Genomic DNA, 21038 nt, shown 5'->3' on the forward strand with positions numbered 1-21038 from the left:
TATAGAGTATTTTTTAAAACAAAAGTGAAAAGTTGACAAGTATTTAAAAATATTTTTAATGTTTTATAAGTAAAAAAAATTCGTATAGAACAATTATTCAAACATATTTATTTTTAAAATTATTTTTAAAATATTTTATAAAAAATTTGTAATTTTTTTTGTAAAAAAACATTTTAACAAAAGTGTGTTATAAGTATTTAGCAAATGAAGCTTAAATGATTGTAATATTAATATTTTTATTATAATAATTTTTATAACAAAATGAAGCAACTTTTGGATTTCTCTGTATTTTCAATTGAGGTAAGCGTAAAGTTAGGCAAAATTTTGGTGTAATAATCACTGTTTGATAATTTCTGGATTTCGATTCAATTAAACATGAATCAACATATTATCAATTTTTGGTTTTATCAAGATTTCAATTGAAATAAATAGAAGTTAACGCAAAATTTTGGTTTAATAATCACTTTGTTTGATAACTTTTGGATTTCAAATGAAGTAAACAATGATTATTTTATCAATTTTAGGATTTATCTCGATTTCAATTTTGGTAAATAGAAGTTAACTCCCAATTGTGGTGTAAGAATCACTTGATAGACAAAAACTTGTGTGAGACGGTTTTACGAGTCGTATTTTGTGATATGGATCTCTTATTTGACTCATCCATGAAAAAATATTACTTTTTATATTAAGATTATTACTTTTTATTATGAATATCGGTAGGGTTGACCCTCTCATAAATAAAAATTCATGAAACCGTCTCACAAGAGACCTACTCTCTTTGATAACCCCAAGTTTTTGGATTTCAACAACAAAAGTTAAGGAGGAATTTTGATTTAATAAATAATATCGCAAAATTATATGATTTTTGTGACAAAACAACAATCGATCGAAACAATATATTTAAATGATTGTATATTTTGAGTTGTGTGGTTTATTATTAAAACTAGTGGTCGTGCACACGCGTTGCAGGCTTATAATAAAATAAATAAATAAATATTATATGATTTTTGTGATATTTATAAAATTATTATGACATTAAAGCATTTGTAGAAATTAGGCCAAAAAATAGATAATAATAGATTTTAAATGAGCGACTAGCAGCCACTAAAAAAAAAATTTAAAACCACATGTCAATTAACTGAGCCACTAAAAATTTGAAACTTGTAAATTAGGTGGGCCTAGCAAATTGCAAGGAGACAATCCTAGCCCATCACGTGAATCATACGCAAAATAAGACAATTATTAGAAAGAATGAATTGTTATTAAAATTTGTAATTTTGATTACAATTTTAAAAAAATTAATTTATTTCCTCAAACTTTAATATGGTGATTGGATGTAATTCCCACTTATAACAAATTAAAATTTTAACGTATATAAAAGTCGAATTTTAAATTCTTTTAAATCTCAAAATACATTAGTGGTTCTCCTGAGAGATATTCTCACGTATTTATATTCATGTCGAACTGGTCTATATTTAGAGTCAAAATAATGTTTTTGACATAAAAGTAATATTTTTCATGGATCAGATCGGTTTAGAAATCCGTATCATAAAATTGATCTAAGAGACACTTGAGTTTTTGTATCCTATTATTACTTTCTAATCCTTGTGTTTATTCAAAAGTGTATCCATTTAGGATGTTCAAGTTTTTCTAGCCCTTCCTTTGTTTTTCCGTTGATTATGTTTAATGGTTTCTGAAGCACACATATTTACAAAATGGGATTTTTTTTTGCTTCAAAAAATTATATGAGCATCCTATTTTCAGATCTCTCAAATTTTATCATCGATCTTTGTAGCATACTTGTTTATACATTTGATTATAATTTATTAAATAAAACCCATTTCTGGTTCCTTCTTCATTCGATGCTATTTCAAGATAATGGGATTATTGTTGCATTTTCAATAATATTTCTGATATTTATAAGAGTTTGCACTGACTCGGGTCATGGAATCTTTCAGAGAGAATCGGGAAATTTAACAAAAAATGATATGATAAGAGCAAAGCGACGAAACCAAGGAAAAGACATGGTTCCCACCTCCCCACACAATAATGTTCGTGCCCCTCTCGCTATATATTGACCCTTTTCACGTTCCTCACTTCTCCTCTTTATTATTTGGCTTCCCTAGGAGCAAAGCGCATCAAAGGTATGCTTTTTTCTTCCTTTCTTTTTGTTTGATCTGGCTTTTAATTTTTAGTTTTCTTTGATTTTTTTTCCTTGTGTTTTTTATGAATATACTTGCATTTCCGTTGTCCCCTTTCTTGCTTTTCCTACGGTTTTATCGTGTGTTTGTTGGAAGGTGTAATCATTTTGATGGTTTTGGTTGTTAATGTGGAAAGGGATTGGAAACTGTGGGAGAAGCTTAACGGGTTCTGTGTTTTTGGTTTGCTGAAATTTGTTTGACCTTACGAATGGAATATAGTATTATAATTTGACGAGAAGATGTAGTTTTGATCATGTACCTGTCATGATTTAAGGGATTTTCTCATGAATTCAACGTTGAAATGCATCGGATGGTTTTGTTTCACATATACTATTGAAGGCGTCTGTAGTCATTGCTGGTTTGGTTATAGTGATGGAGTATGAAGGGACTGTTGGCCCCCTCCTTCCAATTCTAGCAATAAAGTTTTAGGATTTAGTCACTAAGCATCGAAGATATCTAGATTTTTTTATCATGAACACGTCTCAAATTTTGACTCTAAGTTCTGGCTCCACCCCAAGACAATGGTTGCTTATGATTGTGGGGATGTTATGTGAAAATGGGCAGTAAGAATATTCTAAAGCTATTATCTTTGTATATTCATTTATTATCTCCACGAATACTTCACATTTCGGATGAATGGCTGAGATATGAGTGCTAGAAATTCTGAAGTTTTTGTCTTTACGAAACAAGAGCATGAGGCAATACATTTTAAGAGGAATAGCTCGGTTTTAAGACAGAGAATCTGAGGTTCGCTGCTTTTCATAAGGTTTCTGCTTAACCTGGTGTATATCAGTGGAAATAAATCGTTACATTGATGGGATGGTGTTGCATGAAATAGGACATTGGTGAATAATGAGCCTAGGAGGCACGATAATATTTCTGTAGCTGTAGTAACTATAGGTCCTCGAGGAAAATCTTTTTTACACTTGAGAAAGAAAAAATATTTGTATGTTTTATCACGAAATGAACTAATGTTTCATGGGGTAGTGAAAATATTTTCCTTTTCATAAGAAAGAAAAATATTTGTATGTTTATCACAAAATGGACTAATGTTTCATGGGGAGTGAAAATCTCCTCTCTCACTTAAGAAAGAAAACATATTTGTGTGTTTTATCAGGAAATGAACTAATGTTTCATGGGAACTTTCTTTTTCATAACTATCCCCAAAAGTTTAAAATTTTTAATGTCCCTGTGGTTCCATTGAAATATAATTGAAAACCAAGATTGATGAATTCTGTGTGGCTTTTGTAGATCAGGTAAAGCGGGGTTTCTGCTGTATAGTTTCAAAAGGATTGTACTTTAGTGATAACAACTTCTGACCAAACCTCAGACTTTGAACAACACACATGCTTTTTAGTTGAATGGATGACTTAGAGAAATCTCTGTATTTCAGTTTGTCGTCATGTTTACTGAATTCATCTTCTATAGATTATCAATAGAAATTGTTTGTATCGAGTTTGTTTCTGTAAGTTGCAACTTTTTTGATGTCTTGAAAAATTATGTTTTAAAAATCAGAAACTTTCCTTCTCACAAGCTTATACACTAACAGTGGATTGCTATATATTTTTGGATTTGTTAAATTCAACTTTCGATATGAACATATTAACTCTAGAGTCTCTCTGGTTTTTTTTAGTCTGACCCAATATTTGTTATTTTACTTAGCTCCACATGCTATGATTCTTAATATAAGTTGGATTGCCTGTGCAGCTGTGCTCCTGTCAAGGTTGACTAGGAAGGAAGTTAAAGCATAGCAGACAATTTTCCTTTCATCTTGAACGGGGATGTTATTAAGTCAAGATATGATGGAAGTTGGTACTATAACATCCCATTCCAGTGAGAAGAGACCTTTGGCAAATTCGACGCCTGCCAGTCAACCAAAAATGACAGCCGATAAAAATATGAACTCGTCCGTGTTTGTCAATCATGGTGAGTCTTTAATGGTACCTTTTGGTTTGAAAACTAGAAAGCAATGGAATATAAAGAGATATCCATTTTCTTCTACTTTCGTAACTCATCCTTTATTGTTAAAATGCATGAAAACTTCATTGAAATAGAATGTATATAAATTACTCCCGAGATTATCTTTGGAATAATTGAAACTTGAACTTCTCTTTGGGCACTAGATGATTGATGATTCCTTTATTTATTAGGTTAAAATCTCATTTTCCTGCATTTTCTGTTGATTTTCTATTCTCGCGCCGAATACATATAAAATTTTAAAAAAATACTGCCTTTTTTCCTGGTTTGACAAATTGTGTAAAGACTAAAAATTGAGAAACGGGTGGTATAAATAAGGCATATAATGTGTGTGTTATGTAGCTGCAATTGCATGGGACGAGAACAGAAGAAAGTGGACTGGAAATTTATCCCAGAAACCTAAAAGGATACCGAAGGATCCAATTATAAGGTACACTAAATATTTCGTCTCCCCAAATGTTTGAACCAATGTATGGCTGATTCAAGTTTTGACTGTTTCACCAGATTTTGAATGGTGTGTCTTATGTGACTTTTGCATGTCAGTAGCATTCATGTTCTGAAAATGGAACTCATTTTCTTATTGGCACTTCAGTCACAATATTAATTGACAAATGATAGGGGCCTTTTCTAGTATATGTTCATAAAGATCATCAAACAAATCTTTGGTTCAAACTAGTTAAGATTTGTTATATTAAAAAAATTATCTGGAAAAGTTGTGGGAATTCCAATTTTACTATATTTATTGACTTGGATAACAACCAACAACTCCCTCCCTGTCGTGATACCATGGATTTGCAGTTTCTCGTGGTTCAAAAATCATGTGGAGTCTTTACTCAGTGTTTTTGCTCTTGCAGCTGGTCCATGACCTATGAAGACTTGCTCTCCACCAACGACCCTTTCTCCGAGCCAATCCCCTTAACTGTAAGTTACCTAGGCACAAATAATATCAAATCCATTTGAAAATTTTACATGCTCATTTACTCATTAGCTACCTCACAGTAGACAACTTTTATGGACTTTTACTTCAATGAGCAAAAATTTTTTTGCTTTCCATCCATTTTAGTGTTGCGTTAATCATGCATCATTGTTATTCGAATCCATTATCGATTCTCACATAGGGAAAGTGTGCCATTGATGATTTACGTATCTATGTATTTTGCAGGAGATGGTAGACTTTTTGGTCGATATATGGCAAGATGAGGGCCTTTATGACTAATCAGTCTCGTCGGGGTAGGAATTTACTTGGAAAGTACATGTGGATATTGTTCAACGAAATGGCTTATTGCATTCCATGGAGTCTGCTCATTATGTATCCAAGAACTAAATATAGATGGAGCTTCGGTGCCATTCAGCTGTATTTTCAGGTTCTTGTTGTAACATTATTTGCATCGGTCATGCTTGTAACCCAATGTTGTAGTTCGTACGCCTTCTTAAAATTTAGAATAGCAAACTACTTGATTTGTTTAATAGAAAGTGTAGCTGGTAGATTGTTGATCATGAAAAATAATCACATTTTGATTTGGTTTTAGCATTAAAAGGGTAAAATGCATGACTTTAGCACATAATATTTTACATGTCTAAAATTCTACAATCGAATTTATCATATGTATACACCTTCGTTGTTACATCAACTTAACTAACACTTGGTGACGTCCACCGGAATATTCAGGGTGGCGAAAGGTCTCCAAGCAAATCACCATCGGTGCACATTCCATCTCCACAAGAACTTATATGGTCAAAATTCTAATCCCCAAAGAGTTCACAATTAACCTCTTGCTGGAACAATCTGATGCAAGAATCGAGCTTTGTTGTTCTGGAAAAATTCCATGGTTTTCAATTCATTAGCTGCGTCTTTATTAACTTTTCCAGCCCAATGCTCTCAGGTTAGCTGCGCTAAGATCCATATGCTTTCCTAGACTGACCCGGAAGAGGCAACAAAATATTTAGGACTCCGGGAAATAGAGATCCAACACGGAAAATAACATAGTTTGGAACAGGATGCATAAAACTTACGTCAGATCAGATGGAAGCCTGAAACCACCAATTCGTACTCGTTTCAGAGAATGAATCTGAAAAAAGGAAATAAGATGATCACTTTTTGGAATGTCCAACACTCACTCGGAAAGCATATAGAAACAAGTAAAAACCACTTCGCTAGCCATGTCAAATGCAACCAGCTTGGAAAAAGGTAGGAAAACTCGGATGATAAGATAATGTGTTTGTGCCGATACTCCACAATGGTCTAGTGAGTAATAATAGTCACATGTACGAACACAAAATCCTTGTAATTGCGCAGATTGATAATTTCTGTACCAAATTATATACCATGTGTTATAATGCTCAAAATTTTAACTTTACAAATAACCGAAACGCCACATTATGACCCTTGTGCCACCACATAAATAGCAACATAGCACAACAAAAGCGATTGTGTTGTTTCTCCAAACAATTGCTCAACTGGTGACCTTAAACATGATACTAACTACCAAACAGGTTGCTTGCCGCTAATATCAAAATTATAGTTTATGATAAATTGGCGATTAAAATCTTTAAAACTGTGTATCTGTTTAATGTCACATTTTTTTACCACTACGTCATATAGACAACCATGCAGAATTACAAGATAATTACTAGGCATTGACTGGTGAAGCGATTTGGCCAGTCTTAGTAATATAAACGAATAATAATGTCTAAACCACGTCATCAACTCTGATGTACCTGAAGTCCAGCATTTTTAACAAGTTCTCGAACTTCGTGGTTTCTTCCCTCGTGAACCTGCAAAGTAAAAAGGACAAAAGTTTAGCTTCCATCATGATTTAAGAGCAAAAGCTAAAAACAGACAGCTTTTTCAGCGTGTATGACATGCCAAGATCTTGGTGGACTTGAAACTGATCAAACCCAAATCTTCTGATCTTCCTTTGATTGAGCTAAGGGAAGAATGAATAGGCATTTTGCAAGGATGCCAATATATAGTTTTATACCACTGTTTTTACTGTTGAGCTACCCCACACTTAAATTTTCACCGATTCCTCGCAAAATAATTCCCAAATCTCTAACAAAAATTAGGCCAACTAAACCTACCATGATTCTCAATAATAAGCATTGTTAATGACTTGACGGACACTCATTCACAGTTATGAAAATATTAAGATGCCAACAGGAGAAACACCACAAGATAATTGACTGCGCGTAGATTGATCACATAGCAGCTAGATATAGAAAATGGCACCCCACATCTATAAAAAAAATTGTTAATAATGATTGATCACATAGCAGCTAGATATAGAAAATGGCACCCCACATCTTAAAAAAAAAATTGTTTTTTCACCCATGTCGCAATAAAGATGAGGTAAAAAAAGGAGGATAACAAAGCAGCGAGATGAAGAAATAAAATATGAAATGGAAAAATCAACAATACCACAATGCGAAGTCGAGGCCTTTTAATATCAGGCTGTTGGGGCAGTTGCTCCACCACGTCTGGTGTGCAGTGGGTGCCTTCTATGACAGTTCCCTCACTGATGGCTAACAAATGCTTCTTATTGACCTCACCGTCAATAGTTGTAATGTATCTGCAATCAACAAAATGATATGCACTAGCATCATTCATTTGATAACAAGCCACAAATCTGCCCTGGAGAAATCAAGAAACAAGGAGAAATAAGAAAATGAAAGCAAATCTTACTCCTTAGATAAATTAGATGAAGGGTGTGAAATCTTTTGAGCGAATTCACCTGTAACACCACATAAACCATCAGTGCCACATGTAATTCATCACACCAAATCCGATAATGTATAATCCATCAACTATTGAGGTATTCATATCAGATTATTCAGATAACTATACCATCATTTGTCACAATAATCAACCCAGTCGTGGCGACATCAAGGCGACCAACTGTAAAGAGCCGTGGCTTTGGAAGCCCAGCATTTCTTTTATTCTGACAAAAATGAAGACATTTAAAGCCTCCAAAAATTGTTCAAAAGAAACAGTTTACGGTGACATTCAAGTTCCTAAAAGGCTAAAATATTAAACAATTTGAGCAGTCTCTCATACCCAACTCATCATATAATCATCAAGTAGAGACACCACAGATTTGGTCTCCTTTTCTCCGGTCGAACATATGTAACTGCAAATAATTTTATTTTTCCATCAATCCACCGCTAAACTTAATTTGAAGCTAAATTCTAGTGCGAGAAGTGAGACATATAGATGACAAACCCTTTCGGCTTGTTCAAAGCAAGATAAACCTTTGGAGGAAGTTTCTTAGCCAGACGTCTCCCATTCACATATATAACATCTTGACCAGGATCAACCTTAGTCTGCTCACAAGATCGGTATTCAGAATCAAATGCACACCATGTCTTATCAATACATAATTTAACATCTTAAGTTTTAACAATCAGGATCCAGATAATATGATATACCAAAATATTTCATCGGATTTACAAAACAGCTTTTGCACCCAAATATATGTAACTTTTCTATACGCCCCTCACATTGACTTTAGAACTGACCTGGGGTGTGGTGCAGACAGAACCATTGACAGTCACCTTCGCTTGAAAAATCAGCTCTTCGCAACTTCTCCTCGATGCAACTACCAATTCCCATGCCGTAAACGTAGTTAAAAATAACTGAGATTATAAGTCTTAAACATCTTTAACAGTTAGACATATTACTTCGCACACCTATCACAACTGATAAGATAAGTCCCAAAAGCAGAAAAAAATATGCAAAATCTAATGAAATTTGGAGGGCTATATGGAATGTTAAGAGCTTCATAACAACAAAGAAACTTTTCTGGTAAAAAAATCATTAGTAATTCTTCATAATTGAGGCCAACAGCCAAAAGATTTTGTCATCTAAGTGCTTTCAATCGATTAGGTCTAAGGGTGCATACTGAACTAATTATTTTCAAAAGCAACAAGACTCAAGCTTGGTATCAAGCTCGATATTTGCCAAGCTTGAGCTTAAGCTTACATAACATCATTCAAAAGCTCGAGAGCGGCTCATGAGCTTCTTACAGTTGTTATTGCTTATTTGTATATAAAGTATAGAATATGTAGACCTAACACTTGAGGTAGTAACAATCAATTAAAGATACCCCTATCCAATAATTTCCAGCTTTAAAAATCATCCAATTTCTTTGAATATATAATCCATATTTCAATTTTATCGAAGCTTAAACTTTGAATCATATTCACAACCAACTTACAAAATTAGCTGAATCCAACTGTAGAAGCAACTTATCGCGCAGAAAAGCACAAGGTATAGCACTGGATGCGACAAAACAAATTTACTGTACCTCCTGCAGCTGCAAGAACCTTTGCCAGCCGCTGCGGAGGCTCGCGAAACCTCTCATTATAAAACCTGCGAGCCGCCTTCGAATACTTCGGCGGCACGGTAGACGGCTTCCCTTGCTCACCTTTTTTAGCATTGCCAGCACTGACCTTTTTCTTCTTCCTCTGGGTTTTCGCTTCAGCCATAGCACGAAGGTAACGCTCCGGCGGCGTCGTCTGGAAGGTCAGGTTTCCATTCTCGTCTCTGACAATCCATGGGATTAACAGCTGTTCCCCGAACTCTGAACTAGACGATTCCGGTGGGTCCAAGTCAGTCGCGGGAGTTATCGGCAGCTGGGCTATGGATTTGGGTTTGGGTGGGGCGAAGGTGATGTTGAATTCCGAAGAGAGAGAGGACGTGACGAGGGTGCAGAATCGTCTGCGTGGGAAGACGGTGGGTTTAGAAATGCGAAGGGTTGTGAACGCGGCGGCAGCAGCCGCTATCGCCGCCATTAGCGGTTGTCTTGGCAGCGGACTAATGCTGCAGATTTTTCTTTACTGTGGTGTTATATCCATATTCTATCAAAATTACAAGATCTCATCCATTTGAATAATATTCCTATTTTTTATTGTTTTTTTCCTTCGCAATTTTTCCTGAAATGGTATTTGTATGCCTCATTTTTAAGTTCAGGTATGAATTCTTATTGACTTTGGCATAGTTTAGTACACATAATAACGTAAACATGTGATATATAATATAAGGATAAGTTAATGATAAATAAGATGTAATATATTATATTTAATGTTTGGTATGATTTTAATAAGAGTGATTAAATTTATATATTAGATTGTAATGACAAAATTAACCTTATCATAATAAATTTTATAATTTCAAAATTGGTGCTTGAGTTCATATTTCTTATCTGTTCATGCGTCGACAGTGCTTACATGATTTTTTGTTACCTAATTTTATATATTATATAATATGATAATTGAGCCCTTAATTTTGTGAGTCGAGTCAAATATAAATTTTTAAGGTTAATTGAGTGATATTAATAATTTTATTGAGATTTATACAAATCATTTATATAAATATTTCGAGTTCATTTATATAATTATCATATTATATAATATATAAAAATAAATAAAAATATTTATTTGATTTTAATTTCTACCTACAAGTGAAATGAGAGAACAATAGAGTTTAGGATTTTTATATATTGACGGCAATTAAGTCATTTGTGATGTTTTTATCATTAGATTAAAATTATCACATCTCATAAAAATGATATTTTATCCCTATATAAAATTATTTATCACGGGCCCATGATATTATCATGTGCTTTCTAAAAAGATACCAAACATGGGATAAAGAGGATTATTTATCAATCACTCTCTTATTTCATGTACCAAAATATACCTTTAGGTCTGTAAATCAATGTTTTCATGGTCGATGATAAAATTGATTTATTTTTAAAATGTGTTCGATTAATATGATCAAAAAAACTGTTATTTTATATGAAATAATAATATAATAGAATAAATAATATATTTTACATTATAAATATATTAAATATGTATATATAAATAATAAATATATATTCAAGTTTAAAATCTAAAATTATATATATCTATTTTTCTAAAAAAATAAATAAAATTAGTAAAATAATAATTTAAATAAAATTTAAAATAAAAATAATAGTTGTTTGAAAAAAATTAATAATCCATTTTTTCTTTAAAAATATTAAAATATGTCAAACCGGTCAAATGGTTTTTTATCATTTTCTTGACCGGACTCGAGATTGATTTTCGATCAAACTGACTAGTCTGATTTTGAAAATATTGTTGTGAATAACTATGGATTTGAAATTCTTTGCAACAATAGATTCATATTTTTTTTATTGTCTTCACTACGTTAAATTTGGTATCAACGTATGTATCATGTAAGTAAAGTCATGACAAAAATTTGTGTCAGACGATCTCACGGGTCATATTTTCTGACACGAATATCTTATTTTGGTCATTCATGAAAAAATATTACTTTTTATGCTAAGAGTATTATTTTTTATTGTGAATATCGGTAAGGTTGACTCGTCTCATAGATAAATATTCGTGAGACCGTCTCACAAAATACTTACCGTAAAGTCATTCAACATGTTATTGCTATTCTCTGGATTACCATCGATGTTTTTCCCCCGTTATAGAGATATTTTGTACCCTTTTTGCTAGTATTTGGAAGTTGAAAATGGCTTGCTCACGAGCCTCATACTCGGTCAGCTTAAAAAAAAATAAAGTTGAAGAATGTAGAGTTGCACTCTATTGTCTTTTCACTAACTCCCACTCTCGTATCTAATATATTTGATGATTCAAAAGTGAATTTCGGCATAAAACCTACCTTATTAGTAACATTATTATTTTAGGTTGCACAGAGCAAGACTCGAAACAACGATACATAAAAGAATATTAATACTAAGATCAGCTAGAATAAATAGATATCTAAAAGAAATTACTTAATGTTATTAGTGTTTCTAATGATCTTCGGATCATATAGCAATACGAGTTGAGACAAAAAAAATCCTTTGTCCGAAAGATGAATTTGTCCATGTATGTGCTATACGGAATGACAATCGTCCATAAGTTACAACAACTCAATCCAGAAAATACAGTACTACAAGTTCTAAATGTTAGCGAACAACAATATGCTTGAACTTTCAAGTTTCAGAGTGGAAGGGATGCAATAAAATGAGTACGCAAAAAAGCATGTGATGAATGCCTACAGATGACTATTTAAAGAGTTAGCCTCATAAGCCAGATGACACACTCCTGTGTGATAAGTCATGGGACGCATCTTTGTGTGATAAGTCATGGGACTCACGGTTCTGTGCAAAGGGACGCACGGTTGCATCAGAAAATAGTCATATGAGACGCGGTCTGAAGCTGACAGGAGGGTGAAAAACTATTTTTATAATCTATTTTTTATTATAACGTGGATATATTGAATAATAATACATAAAAATAATCATGTTTTTATAAAATTTAATTATTTAAACCTAATACAGAGGTTTATGTACGTATTTTTTAAGGTTCCTCTTTAATTTATGTTATATATATATAAAAATTTTGAAATTTGATTTTAAAATAATTGGGATGTTATTTGTTTTTTTTAAAAGAAAAAACAAAAATTCATGTTCAGTATGCATCGGTGGTTAGTTTTGATAAAAGTTTATTTAATTATTAAACACTTTTCAGATTTTAAAATCAATTTTCAATTGGATAAGATGCATTATTACAACGTAGGATTACAGAGAGCAGAAAAAACAGAGAATAGAATGGCGAAAAACCCATCGACAAGATCGGATTTTGGAGCTTTCATGGAGAAATTTACCCTGCTTCCGCAGCCTTCACCTCATCAACTTCCTCTGAGTGGCCTTACTTTTGCTGTCAAAGACATGTCAGTTTCTTCCTCGTACCGTAACAACCCGACTCCTTTTTTGTGGGTAGATCAAATCATGATAAATTGTTAATAACTGTTTTATTGTAAGATTATGCATTCAGGGTTACAAGTTTTATTTTTGAAGATATGGGTTCATCTGAATACACAAAGATGTTGAAATTTTATGTGCATTTGGAAAAAAAGAAGAAGTTTTACAGTATGATGTTCCATTTTTAGTAGGTTCGGATGTATTTGCTAAATTTTCTTGGGAGAGAAATCCTTCAATCATCTTTGCATATCAGTGTTACTTAGAGCCATGACAAGAGGGAAGCACTCCAGTGGTTCCGAAACTGTTCGAATTCCAATTATAAATGCTAATAATTTCACGCCTCTCCAGTTCAAGTTATTTTGCTCCTTCGTTTCTCATTGTTTTTTCGTATCATTTTTTTCCCATCTGTTGATATTTGGATCATGCGATTTCTGAATTTGATAATGAAGGTAAAGTTACATTGGTTCAGATTTGATGTGGAGGGATATGTGACCGGATTCGGGAATCCGGATTGGGTTAGGACACATTCCGCTGCTACATCCACCTGCACCTGCAATCATGGAGCTACTGAATGCAGGTGCCAAATGTGTTGGTAAAACAGTAATGGATGAAATGGCTTACAGGTTTGGTCATATCATGTTCTTTTCATTACGAGCCTTTAAATATTCTACTTACTACTTACTCGGGATAACTTTTATGTTGGAATAACTTTTATGCTATTTCCAATATTTAGCTGCATCCCAGGAAATTTGGGTTAAATTATATGCTACATTACACCCTATAATGCATGAGCCATTGTTTTATCTCATCCATGAGTATAGATTATAATATGGTACATATGTCACCCAATGGTTTGTGGTATAAGGGTTATATTTCACCTTAGAATCCACTTTTCTTGGCAGCATAAATGGAGAAAACATACATCACGGGACCCCAGTCAATCCACGTGCTGAAGATCGAGTACCTGGAGGATCATCCAGTGGATCTGCTGTTGCAGTTGGTGCCATGCTTGTAGATTTTTCCTTAGGTAAGTTTTCTTAGTAAGTAAACTATTTTCTGATACTCTGCTGAACCGAAACAATCTACTTATTATAGGTACCGACACTGGAGGAAGTGTTAGAGTTCCTGCATCATATTGTGGAATTTACGGTTTCCGACCATCTCATGGCATCATTTCAACTTCTGGAGTTATACCAATGGCCCAAAGCTTTGATACAGTTGGTGAGTATTCATAGAATCATTCTGACAATATTTGTAAGTAAATTTCCAATGGAAAAATTCTCTCAGGTTGGTTTGCTAGAGATCCCATGATATTGAGTCGAGTGGGGAAGATTTTATTGCGATTGCAAGATGATGGTCCTGCAAAACTTGGTCGTGTTATTGTCGCAGAAGATTGTTTCAAACTTCTGAACATTCCAAGCAACCAACTCACAGAAGTACTCATAAGCTCAGTACAAAAGATACATGAAAGTACGCTCAACATCCTGTTATCTTAAAGGCTCTTTTTACAATCAATCTTAAACTTACACACCATTTGGAAACAAAACAAAAAAAGGGAAAACAACCCTTCTAGGATATCACTATTTGCACCTTCAGTATCAAAGTTTTCGTAAAAGTACCTTGTTCTATGTAGGTCATACCATAGAATACACATCTCTGGGAAGCTTTATTGATGCCAACGTCCCCATCTTAAAGAATTTTATGAATTCTGAAACTAAAAATCAAGACTACAATATGCCCTCATTGACAGTTCTTTCAAGTGCTATGCGAATGCTTCAAAGGTCCATTTTACGATCCATTTTACGATGATTCACGAGTTCTCTTTTGTCAAATTACACTGTAAAGCTCCTACATCTAACCAAGAATCATTTCTTGAATCAGACATGAATTCAAGAAAAATCATGGTGAATGGGTAAGTTCGGTCAAGCCAGATTTAGGCCCTGGAATATCAGAGCGCGTATGGGAAGCCATCCGATCAAGAGATGACAATATTAACTCATGCTATTCATTGAAGACTGAACTGCGTGCTGCTCTCAGTTCACTACTAGGGGTACTTACTTCCATGTCCATCCACGTGTGGCATAACTCCCTTTCCTTGCATGATTTGATGCCGATTTGCGTCACATTCATCTAAAACGTGCCTAGTCTTGTTAGAAGTCAGGATTGTGAAATATGCAAGCACTAAAACATATCCTGTCCATGGGATTATTTTGAATGACCATAGATATATTATATGTACATCTCCATAATCAATTGTACTTGCAACTCTAAATGGTGTCACAAAGTTACCATCTTTTTTTTCAGCAGAGTATATGAAAATAACTATTTTCGTTTACAATGCTTCTAAAGAGTGATTTTTCCACGCCACCCACCGTTTTGTCCCTAATAGCTGTGCCCACAGGAATTTGGCATCCTCGCAATGCCTACAGTGCCAGGGCCTGCACCAAAGCTACAAACAGAGGCAAACACATTGGAAACATTTCGGGCCAAGGCTTTTAGTTTGTTATCTGTAGCTGGAGTATCCGGATTTTGTCAGGTCTCTTTCTTTCTTTCTTTTATTTGATAATCTATCTTCTTAAACAATATTAAGAACAATATGTGATATGTATGAACAGGTAAGCATACCAGTAGGCATGTATGATGGTTTACCAATCGCAGTTTCTTTGCTGGCAAAACATGGTGCTGATGGATTCTTACTCAAACTTGTTGAGTGTATGTATTCATAAAATTATTTAAAAAATTTACTTCGGAATGTTGTTTTTCGAATTGTAATAAAGTATGAATAGCATATACTTGATACATGTAAATTTTCGGGTTGGTGCTATATTATATACCCGATAGAATTTGGGAAATTTCCTTGGTCATGAATTTCAATCAAATGAATCATCTAATTCAATCAATCAAATAAAGCATCTAATTCAATCGATCAAATAAAGCTCATAAAATTGATATTTACAACCACAGGAACATGTGCTGTTACAGATAACAATCTAGTATGATATGATATTGCCCAACACCACCATTTCAATTGCTCTTCTTTTTCTTGCCCTCTTCTTCTCCAGGCAGTTCTACAAACAAAGAAACATAAAACTTAGATGCAAGGACATGTAAGTCATGAAAATATAAGTCAAAGATCAAATTGTTTCAGTTTCTGTGCACACTACTTTTGAACTACTATATAGAATTGGAGAACAATAGTCTTATCCAGTGATCTTCTTGTTGGACTGTTCCAAAATACCCAGAAACAGACTTATGAATGTGTACTTGTGTTTATGTAAAACTTTTTTCTTTTTACATAAAAATACAAGATACAACAAAATGAGCTTCCACATTTGATTTAGCTAAACAAGAGAGAGACATATATTCACCTCCCATTGGATAGATCGAGTTGTAGTGCACTTCAGCCCAGAAGCTCAAGAATACAACTGCATGAAAAAAGCAGATAAACAACAATCAAACTAAAATGGCTGTTCCAAAATGCCAATAAGGATGCATAACCTATTCATTTAGACAGCAGATAAAAACTAGAAAAAACAAAATTCTAAAAACTATAGTTGCAATGCATAAAATGGCTATAAGAACACAAACATGGTTGGAAATAATGAAGCGCAAAAATGGAAAATGCAAAGGGGTAGCTTTTATGTCATTAAGTATAATCGATAAATTTACTGGTCAAGTGTAACATGTTCCAAGCTTTTCATGTAATAAGGCTAAAAATGAAGAAAACTCACTTCTATTTGATTTTTGAGTTCGTGGAAGTATCTCAATATAGCATGTATCCTTGAATGAAGTAACAACAAAAATCTTTATGCCATACTGCCGCAGAAAAATTAAAATTCACAAGTCAATAAGCATTAAATAACATTACAAAGAAATGGAGAAAATAAACAAAATGATACCCAATCTGCAGCAGCCTGTAATGTGATATTATCACCCCATTCCCCAGATCTGGAACCAGGCAAGATTGATTTAGGATACGAACAACATTTAAGGAACAAAACACATTAGCATGTTGAGAAAGTAACAGATCTTTATCATACCCGCTCATTTTCTTCAAGTATTCACCATAAGTCATTGGGACGTAATTTTTGTATAACTCGGGCTGTGACTTCAGCTAATGTTTGGCATAAATGAACAGATTAGTTGCAATAATATGGAAAAGGTTATGATCAACAAACATAAAATGCTGAATTTTCAATGATAAATTTAAAATTGTCTGTGCTAGCATAAAATTGTTACAGACCTGGTTGATTACTTGTTCTCGCACAAATTTGTGATGCTCTGGAGTTCTGTATATTTGATCTGACAATGACCGGAACTGCAGAAAGTTACGTGAGCTTAAGTAAATAGGAAATTTATCACGGGGTAAAAATCAGCTAATTTTTTTTTTAAAGTTGTACTGATTTTATGGTCATAGTTTATTCTTAATCGATGAGAAGCAAAACAATTTTCCAAATATTCAGATTACAAATAAAGTGAACGAGTAAATATTTGAATAATGACACAGTAATAGGGTTCTAAACATGGCAATCAGAATGTCGAGGGATGTAGGGTAGTCCTTCAAAGCCACAGGCTGAAAATGTGCTAAATTTTCATAATCTAAGACCACAGCATTTTCAAACGGGGAAACAATAATTTGCAGCAATATTTAAGACCGTAGCACACCAACCTGGCAATTTCCATCTCCCAAAATTTTTAGCTCAACAAGGTCATATAACTGCAATCTGATGAACAGAATGAAAATTAAGTGTCAACGAAATATGAATAATATAAAACAGATGCCTGAGAAAGATGACACGAGTCAAATGAAATCTCAGATATATATAATAGCATCATGATTTATTTACAGACATGGAAAATTATACAGAACAAATGCGTGGAATAGAATATTTGGAGTGACTTTCATTACCTGTTAAGCAGCCTTTGATGATCTGACGTGGCTTCATAAATAGATGGTATTTCTCCATTAATTTTAGGAACATGCTGCAACAAAGACATGCTTGACATTAATATCATGGTAAATTTTAGCCACCAAGGAAATGTTTTGGCTAAATTTGAGAACAAGCATGGCAAACACACAGGAATAGCAGTCATCTGATTCATCCTTTTTCCCACTTCGCCATCAAGAATTGACTCATCTTCAATCCTGGGCGATACATCTATATTATCAGCGTCAACTGATAATTCTGCAAAGTCAGATAACACGGCTACCTGTTTGCATGCTTCTTGCTTACAACGATGCTCTGATAACGGATTAGCCGTAAAGTGAAAGAGAAGTAAAATTTAAAGAATTGAAACATAAGAAAATTAGTTGCTTTTTTATTACCAAAATTCAAGTGCCAATCTTGATCAAGAACAGACACTTGAATCTGTTGCTCCAAAGATGACGTCTCAGACACCTCTGCGACGGCCACTCTTGAGAATTCTTCCTGAAGTGCATGAGCAATAACTTCATCATTTTCGACAGCAGAGTCTTTTGGACCGCAAAAACCTTCCTTTACAGACTCAACCCACGAAAAGTCCTCGTAGACAGTAGCATTTTCTGAAGCACCGTGATTCATAAAAGATACGTTGAAAAGGTGAGGCCCCCGCCAAACAGCTTCGAGATCTGGTTCACATGTCATCATCTTCATGTCTGAGATCAAAAGAAGTAAACACTTTCGCAATGTTTAAACAAACACTTTTTTTTGACAACAAGAGAATCTTTTCTAGAATGGTGACAACAGCTATCTTCTTGCTGGAAATCATGCCGCTTTAGATCAAAAAATGGTAATTCCCTTTTTGTATAAATATTTTAAATAACTAAAACCAAAAAACTAAAAAGTAAATATATAAAACAATAATAGCAAAAAAATCATCTCTACTTCAACTGATGAGGTAAGTTCATGAAAACGTGCATTGTAAGCATAAAGAAATATAATCATAGGGAAGCCATCAAAGCGAAAAAATATTAATCACATAACATCAAGATATTAAATTTCCAGCATACTATGCGGTTGATTTATATCAAAATTTGTTTCCACCTCAGAAAATCACTACTTCCCCGCTTCAAAATTTGCACGAGAGAATGGGTAAACATAGATTCAAAGAAGAGACTACAGAGAAATCAACTGCTCCACCATTTGAAGAATTAGTAGATCACAGGAAATTCTACATCTCGAATACACAAATTTGATTAATTTTGGAACAGCTGCTATAAATATCACATTAGTTACTTGTACGTGAAAGCTTTCTCAACTCAAGGATCTACGGAGTACATCTAGAGATCTTATAAGCATTTCCGAGCTTTTTCTTCCAAAAGAATGATTTGATGACAGGTCTATACTTTACTAAAGAATGGTAGAATTAAAAGAAACAACCTTTATACACTTGTAATCTACTCATTAAATCGAAAGAACACACCAGCAACCAGTGAGGGCAGGGCTTAAAACTCTTTCACCGAGCAGGCATTCAATGGTGTGGAATGATTAAAGAATGGAAATATAATTGTTCCCTCTTCCCTCCATCTGAAATAAATATAAATTGTGGCAGGAGTGTGTAAAAAGATTGCAAAGATCTCCTAATTGATGAGCCAAGATTTTACTCTCCAGATCATGACTAAAATATGCATAACACTCGGAAATAGAAAGAAAGTTGACCTTTTGACCAGGGGTGAATCCAATCATTTAATCGAGAATCGGATTACAAGCAACGCTGGATGATGATATTCAAATTTTAAAACAAACACTAGTAAAATTTGAAATTTTCTCATTTAAACTAGACGGCCATCTATTGTGCCCCGTAGATCAGCCTCCTACTGAAAAAAATGGTACCAAGTTTTATCTTTTCCAATGTTCAAGAAAAAGCAAAATATTCAGAAAAAAATATCTAACAAAGGTAATCAACAGCCACAAACATGTGCAGACCTATATCATCAAACCACGGCCAACAAAATCTAAAATCAAAATGCATCCATCCTGCCAAAGCATCTCAAGTTCGCAAAAAATACAAAGTTCGTGATATGTAACTTGTTAAATTATGGCTCAAAATAACACATCAGAAAGAAAGGAAAAAAAAAACCAATATTTACCAAGTACCAACCCACAAGAAAAACAACATTTTCGGCCAATATCAATTCATCAGCTTCTAGAGAAAACCAAACACAATTTATTTTTCTCCTGAAACAAAACCCAACGTCCATACTTCGACTTACATGCGATCAGATGCATGCCAACCTATGTGTATGGCTCCTGTTTTGCTCAGTTTCACCGACCCAGAAATTATGATAACTTTTATCAGATCAAGCAACTGGAATGACCTTGAAATGGGCCGCAAAAAACTGGGACCATAGCCGCCAGAAAAGTGATCTTCCGAAAATCTGTTTACATTTGGTCTCGCAGATAACTCGCATGACATGTCAAATATCCGAAACTGATTTCTCTATCGTACACCATTAGATAATTCAACCACAATCCAAACTGGGTCGAGGGACTTGAAATCTCACATTTAGCCCGACCCATTAACTTAACGAAGCCCAATGAGCCTACACGACCCAAATGAAGTTTGGGCCATTGGACCATGACGACAAAGACTTCTTTTATATATATATATATATATATAAAATCGAGCTGACCTGACATATTTAACATTTTCTTTATTTTTCATTCAATTTCTCATACACAGTATCCACTAAAAAAGGTGCCTAGTTTTCAAGAATAGGTCTCTTGTGAGATGATCTCATGAAACTTTATATGTAAGACGAGTTAACCCCACCGATATTAATAATAAAAACTAATACTCTTAGCATAAAAGTAATAATTTTTCATGGATGATCCAAATAAGAGATCTGTCTCACCGTGAGACCATCTCATACAAGTTTTTGATAATTTTCAAATATTCGATTGAAGACGTGCAAATCATTACATGTCTTGTACTATATAATATATATATATATATCTATATATATAAAAAAATTAATTTATTATAAGCTTTGGTCAACTTTATTAATAAATTCCATGAACGGTATTGGCATAAATATCGGGCGGCCATACGCACATGGCCGTTGCCACTGCTTTAAATTAATAGGACAAATTGTCAAGTAGTCAACATATCCTTGTTAGTG

The 21038-nt window shown here is 33.8% G+C and overlaps 4 protein-coding genes across 5 annotated transcripts; 2 read left to right on the forward strand and 2 right to left on the reverse strand.

Moving 5' to 3' along the window:
* The first annotated feature begins 1954 nt into the window (after window positions 1-1954).
* LOC142524106 (uncharacterized) lies at window positions 1955-5706 on the forward strand. Its single transcript, XM_075627861.1, has 5 exons — window positions 1955-2144; window positions 3909-4127; window positions 4521-4608; window positions 5033-5099; window positions 5341-5706. Exons 2-5 carry the CDS (start codon window positions 3983-3985, stop codon window positions 5392-5394), a joined length of 354 nt encoding a protein of 117 aa, XP_075483976.1. The 5' UTR covers window positions 1955-2144; window positions 3909-3982; the 3' UTR covers window positions 5395-5706.
* Window positions 5676-10043, reverse strand: LOC142524105 (putative ribosomal large subunit pseudouridine synthase SVR1, chloroplastic). Its single transcript, XM_075627860.1, has 10 exons — window positions 9482-10043; window positions 8694-8773; window positions 8398-8498; window positions 8233-8305; window positions 8023-8116; window positions 7861-7909; window positions 7597-7747; window positions 6897-6953; window positions 6192-6247; window positions 5676-6095 (listed from the first exon to the last, which is right to left on the reverse strand). Exons 1-10 carry the CDS (start codon window positions 9966-9968, stop codon window positions 6035-6037), a joined length of 1209 nt encoding a protein of 402 aa, XP_075483975.1. The 5' UTR covers window positions 9969-10043; the 3' UTR covers window positions 5676-6034.
* A 2683-nt stretch (window positions 10044-12726) lies between these two features.
* LOC142524352 (amidase 1) lies at window positions 12727-15725 on the forward strand. Its single transcript, XM_075628301.1, is given in 10 exon segments — window positions 12727-12906; window positions 13407-13482; window positions 13484-13560; window positions 13840-13964; window positions 14033-14158; window positions 14225-14407; window positions 14571-14718; window positions 14819-14987; window positions 15339-15473; window positions 15553-15725. Coding segments are annotated over 10 exon segments (1323 nt in total). The 5' UTR covers window positions 12727-12733; the 3' UTR covers window positions 15664-15725.
* On the reverse strand, window positions 15550-19952 carry LOC142524353 (OVARIAN TUMOR DOMAIN-containing deubiquitinating enzyme 12-like). 2 transcript variants are annotated; one of them, XM_075628303.1, is made up of 11 exons: window positions 19843-19952; window positions 18299-18572; window positions 18017-18083; window positions 17847-17920; window positions 17607-17661; window positions 17181-17255; window positions 16978-17051; window positions 16837-16885; window positions 16669-16753; window positions 16306-16362; window positions 15550-16005 (listed from the first exon to the last, which is right to left on the reverse strand). In XM_075628303.1, exons 1-11 carry the CDS (start codon window positions 19886-19888, stop codon window positions 15962-15964), a joined length of 900 nt encoding a protein of 299 aa, XP_075484418.1. In that variant the 5' UTR covers window positions 19889-19952; the 3' UTR covers window positions 15550-15961. The 2 variants fall into 2 exon arrangements, with proteins under 2 accessions (XP_075484418.1, XP_075484417.1); XM_075628302.1 differs by having other exon boundaries at window positions 18017-18180; window positions 18264-18572; window positions 19843-19949.
* Window positions 19953-21038: the final 1086 nt, after the last annotated feature.

Source organism: Primulina tabacum, chromosome 14 (genome assembly GCF_025594145.1).
Source record: "Primulina tabacum isolate GXHZ01 chromosome 14, ASM2559414v2, whole genome shotgun sequence".
NCBI classification, from domain to species: domain Eukaryota; kingdom Viridiplantae; phylum Streptophyta; class Magnoliopsida; order Lamiales; family Gesneriaceae; genus Primulina; species Primulina tabacum.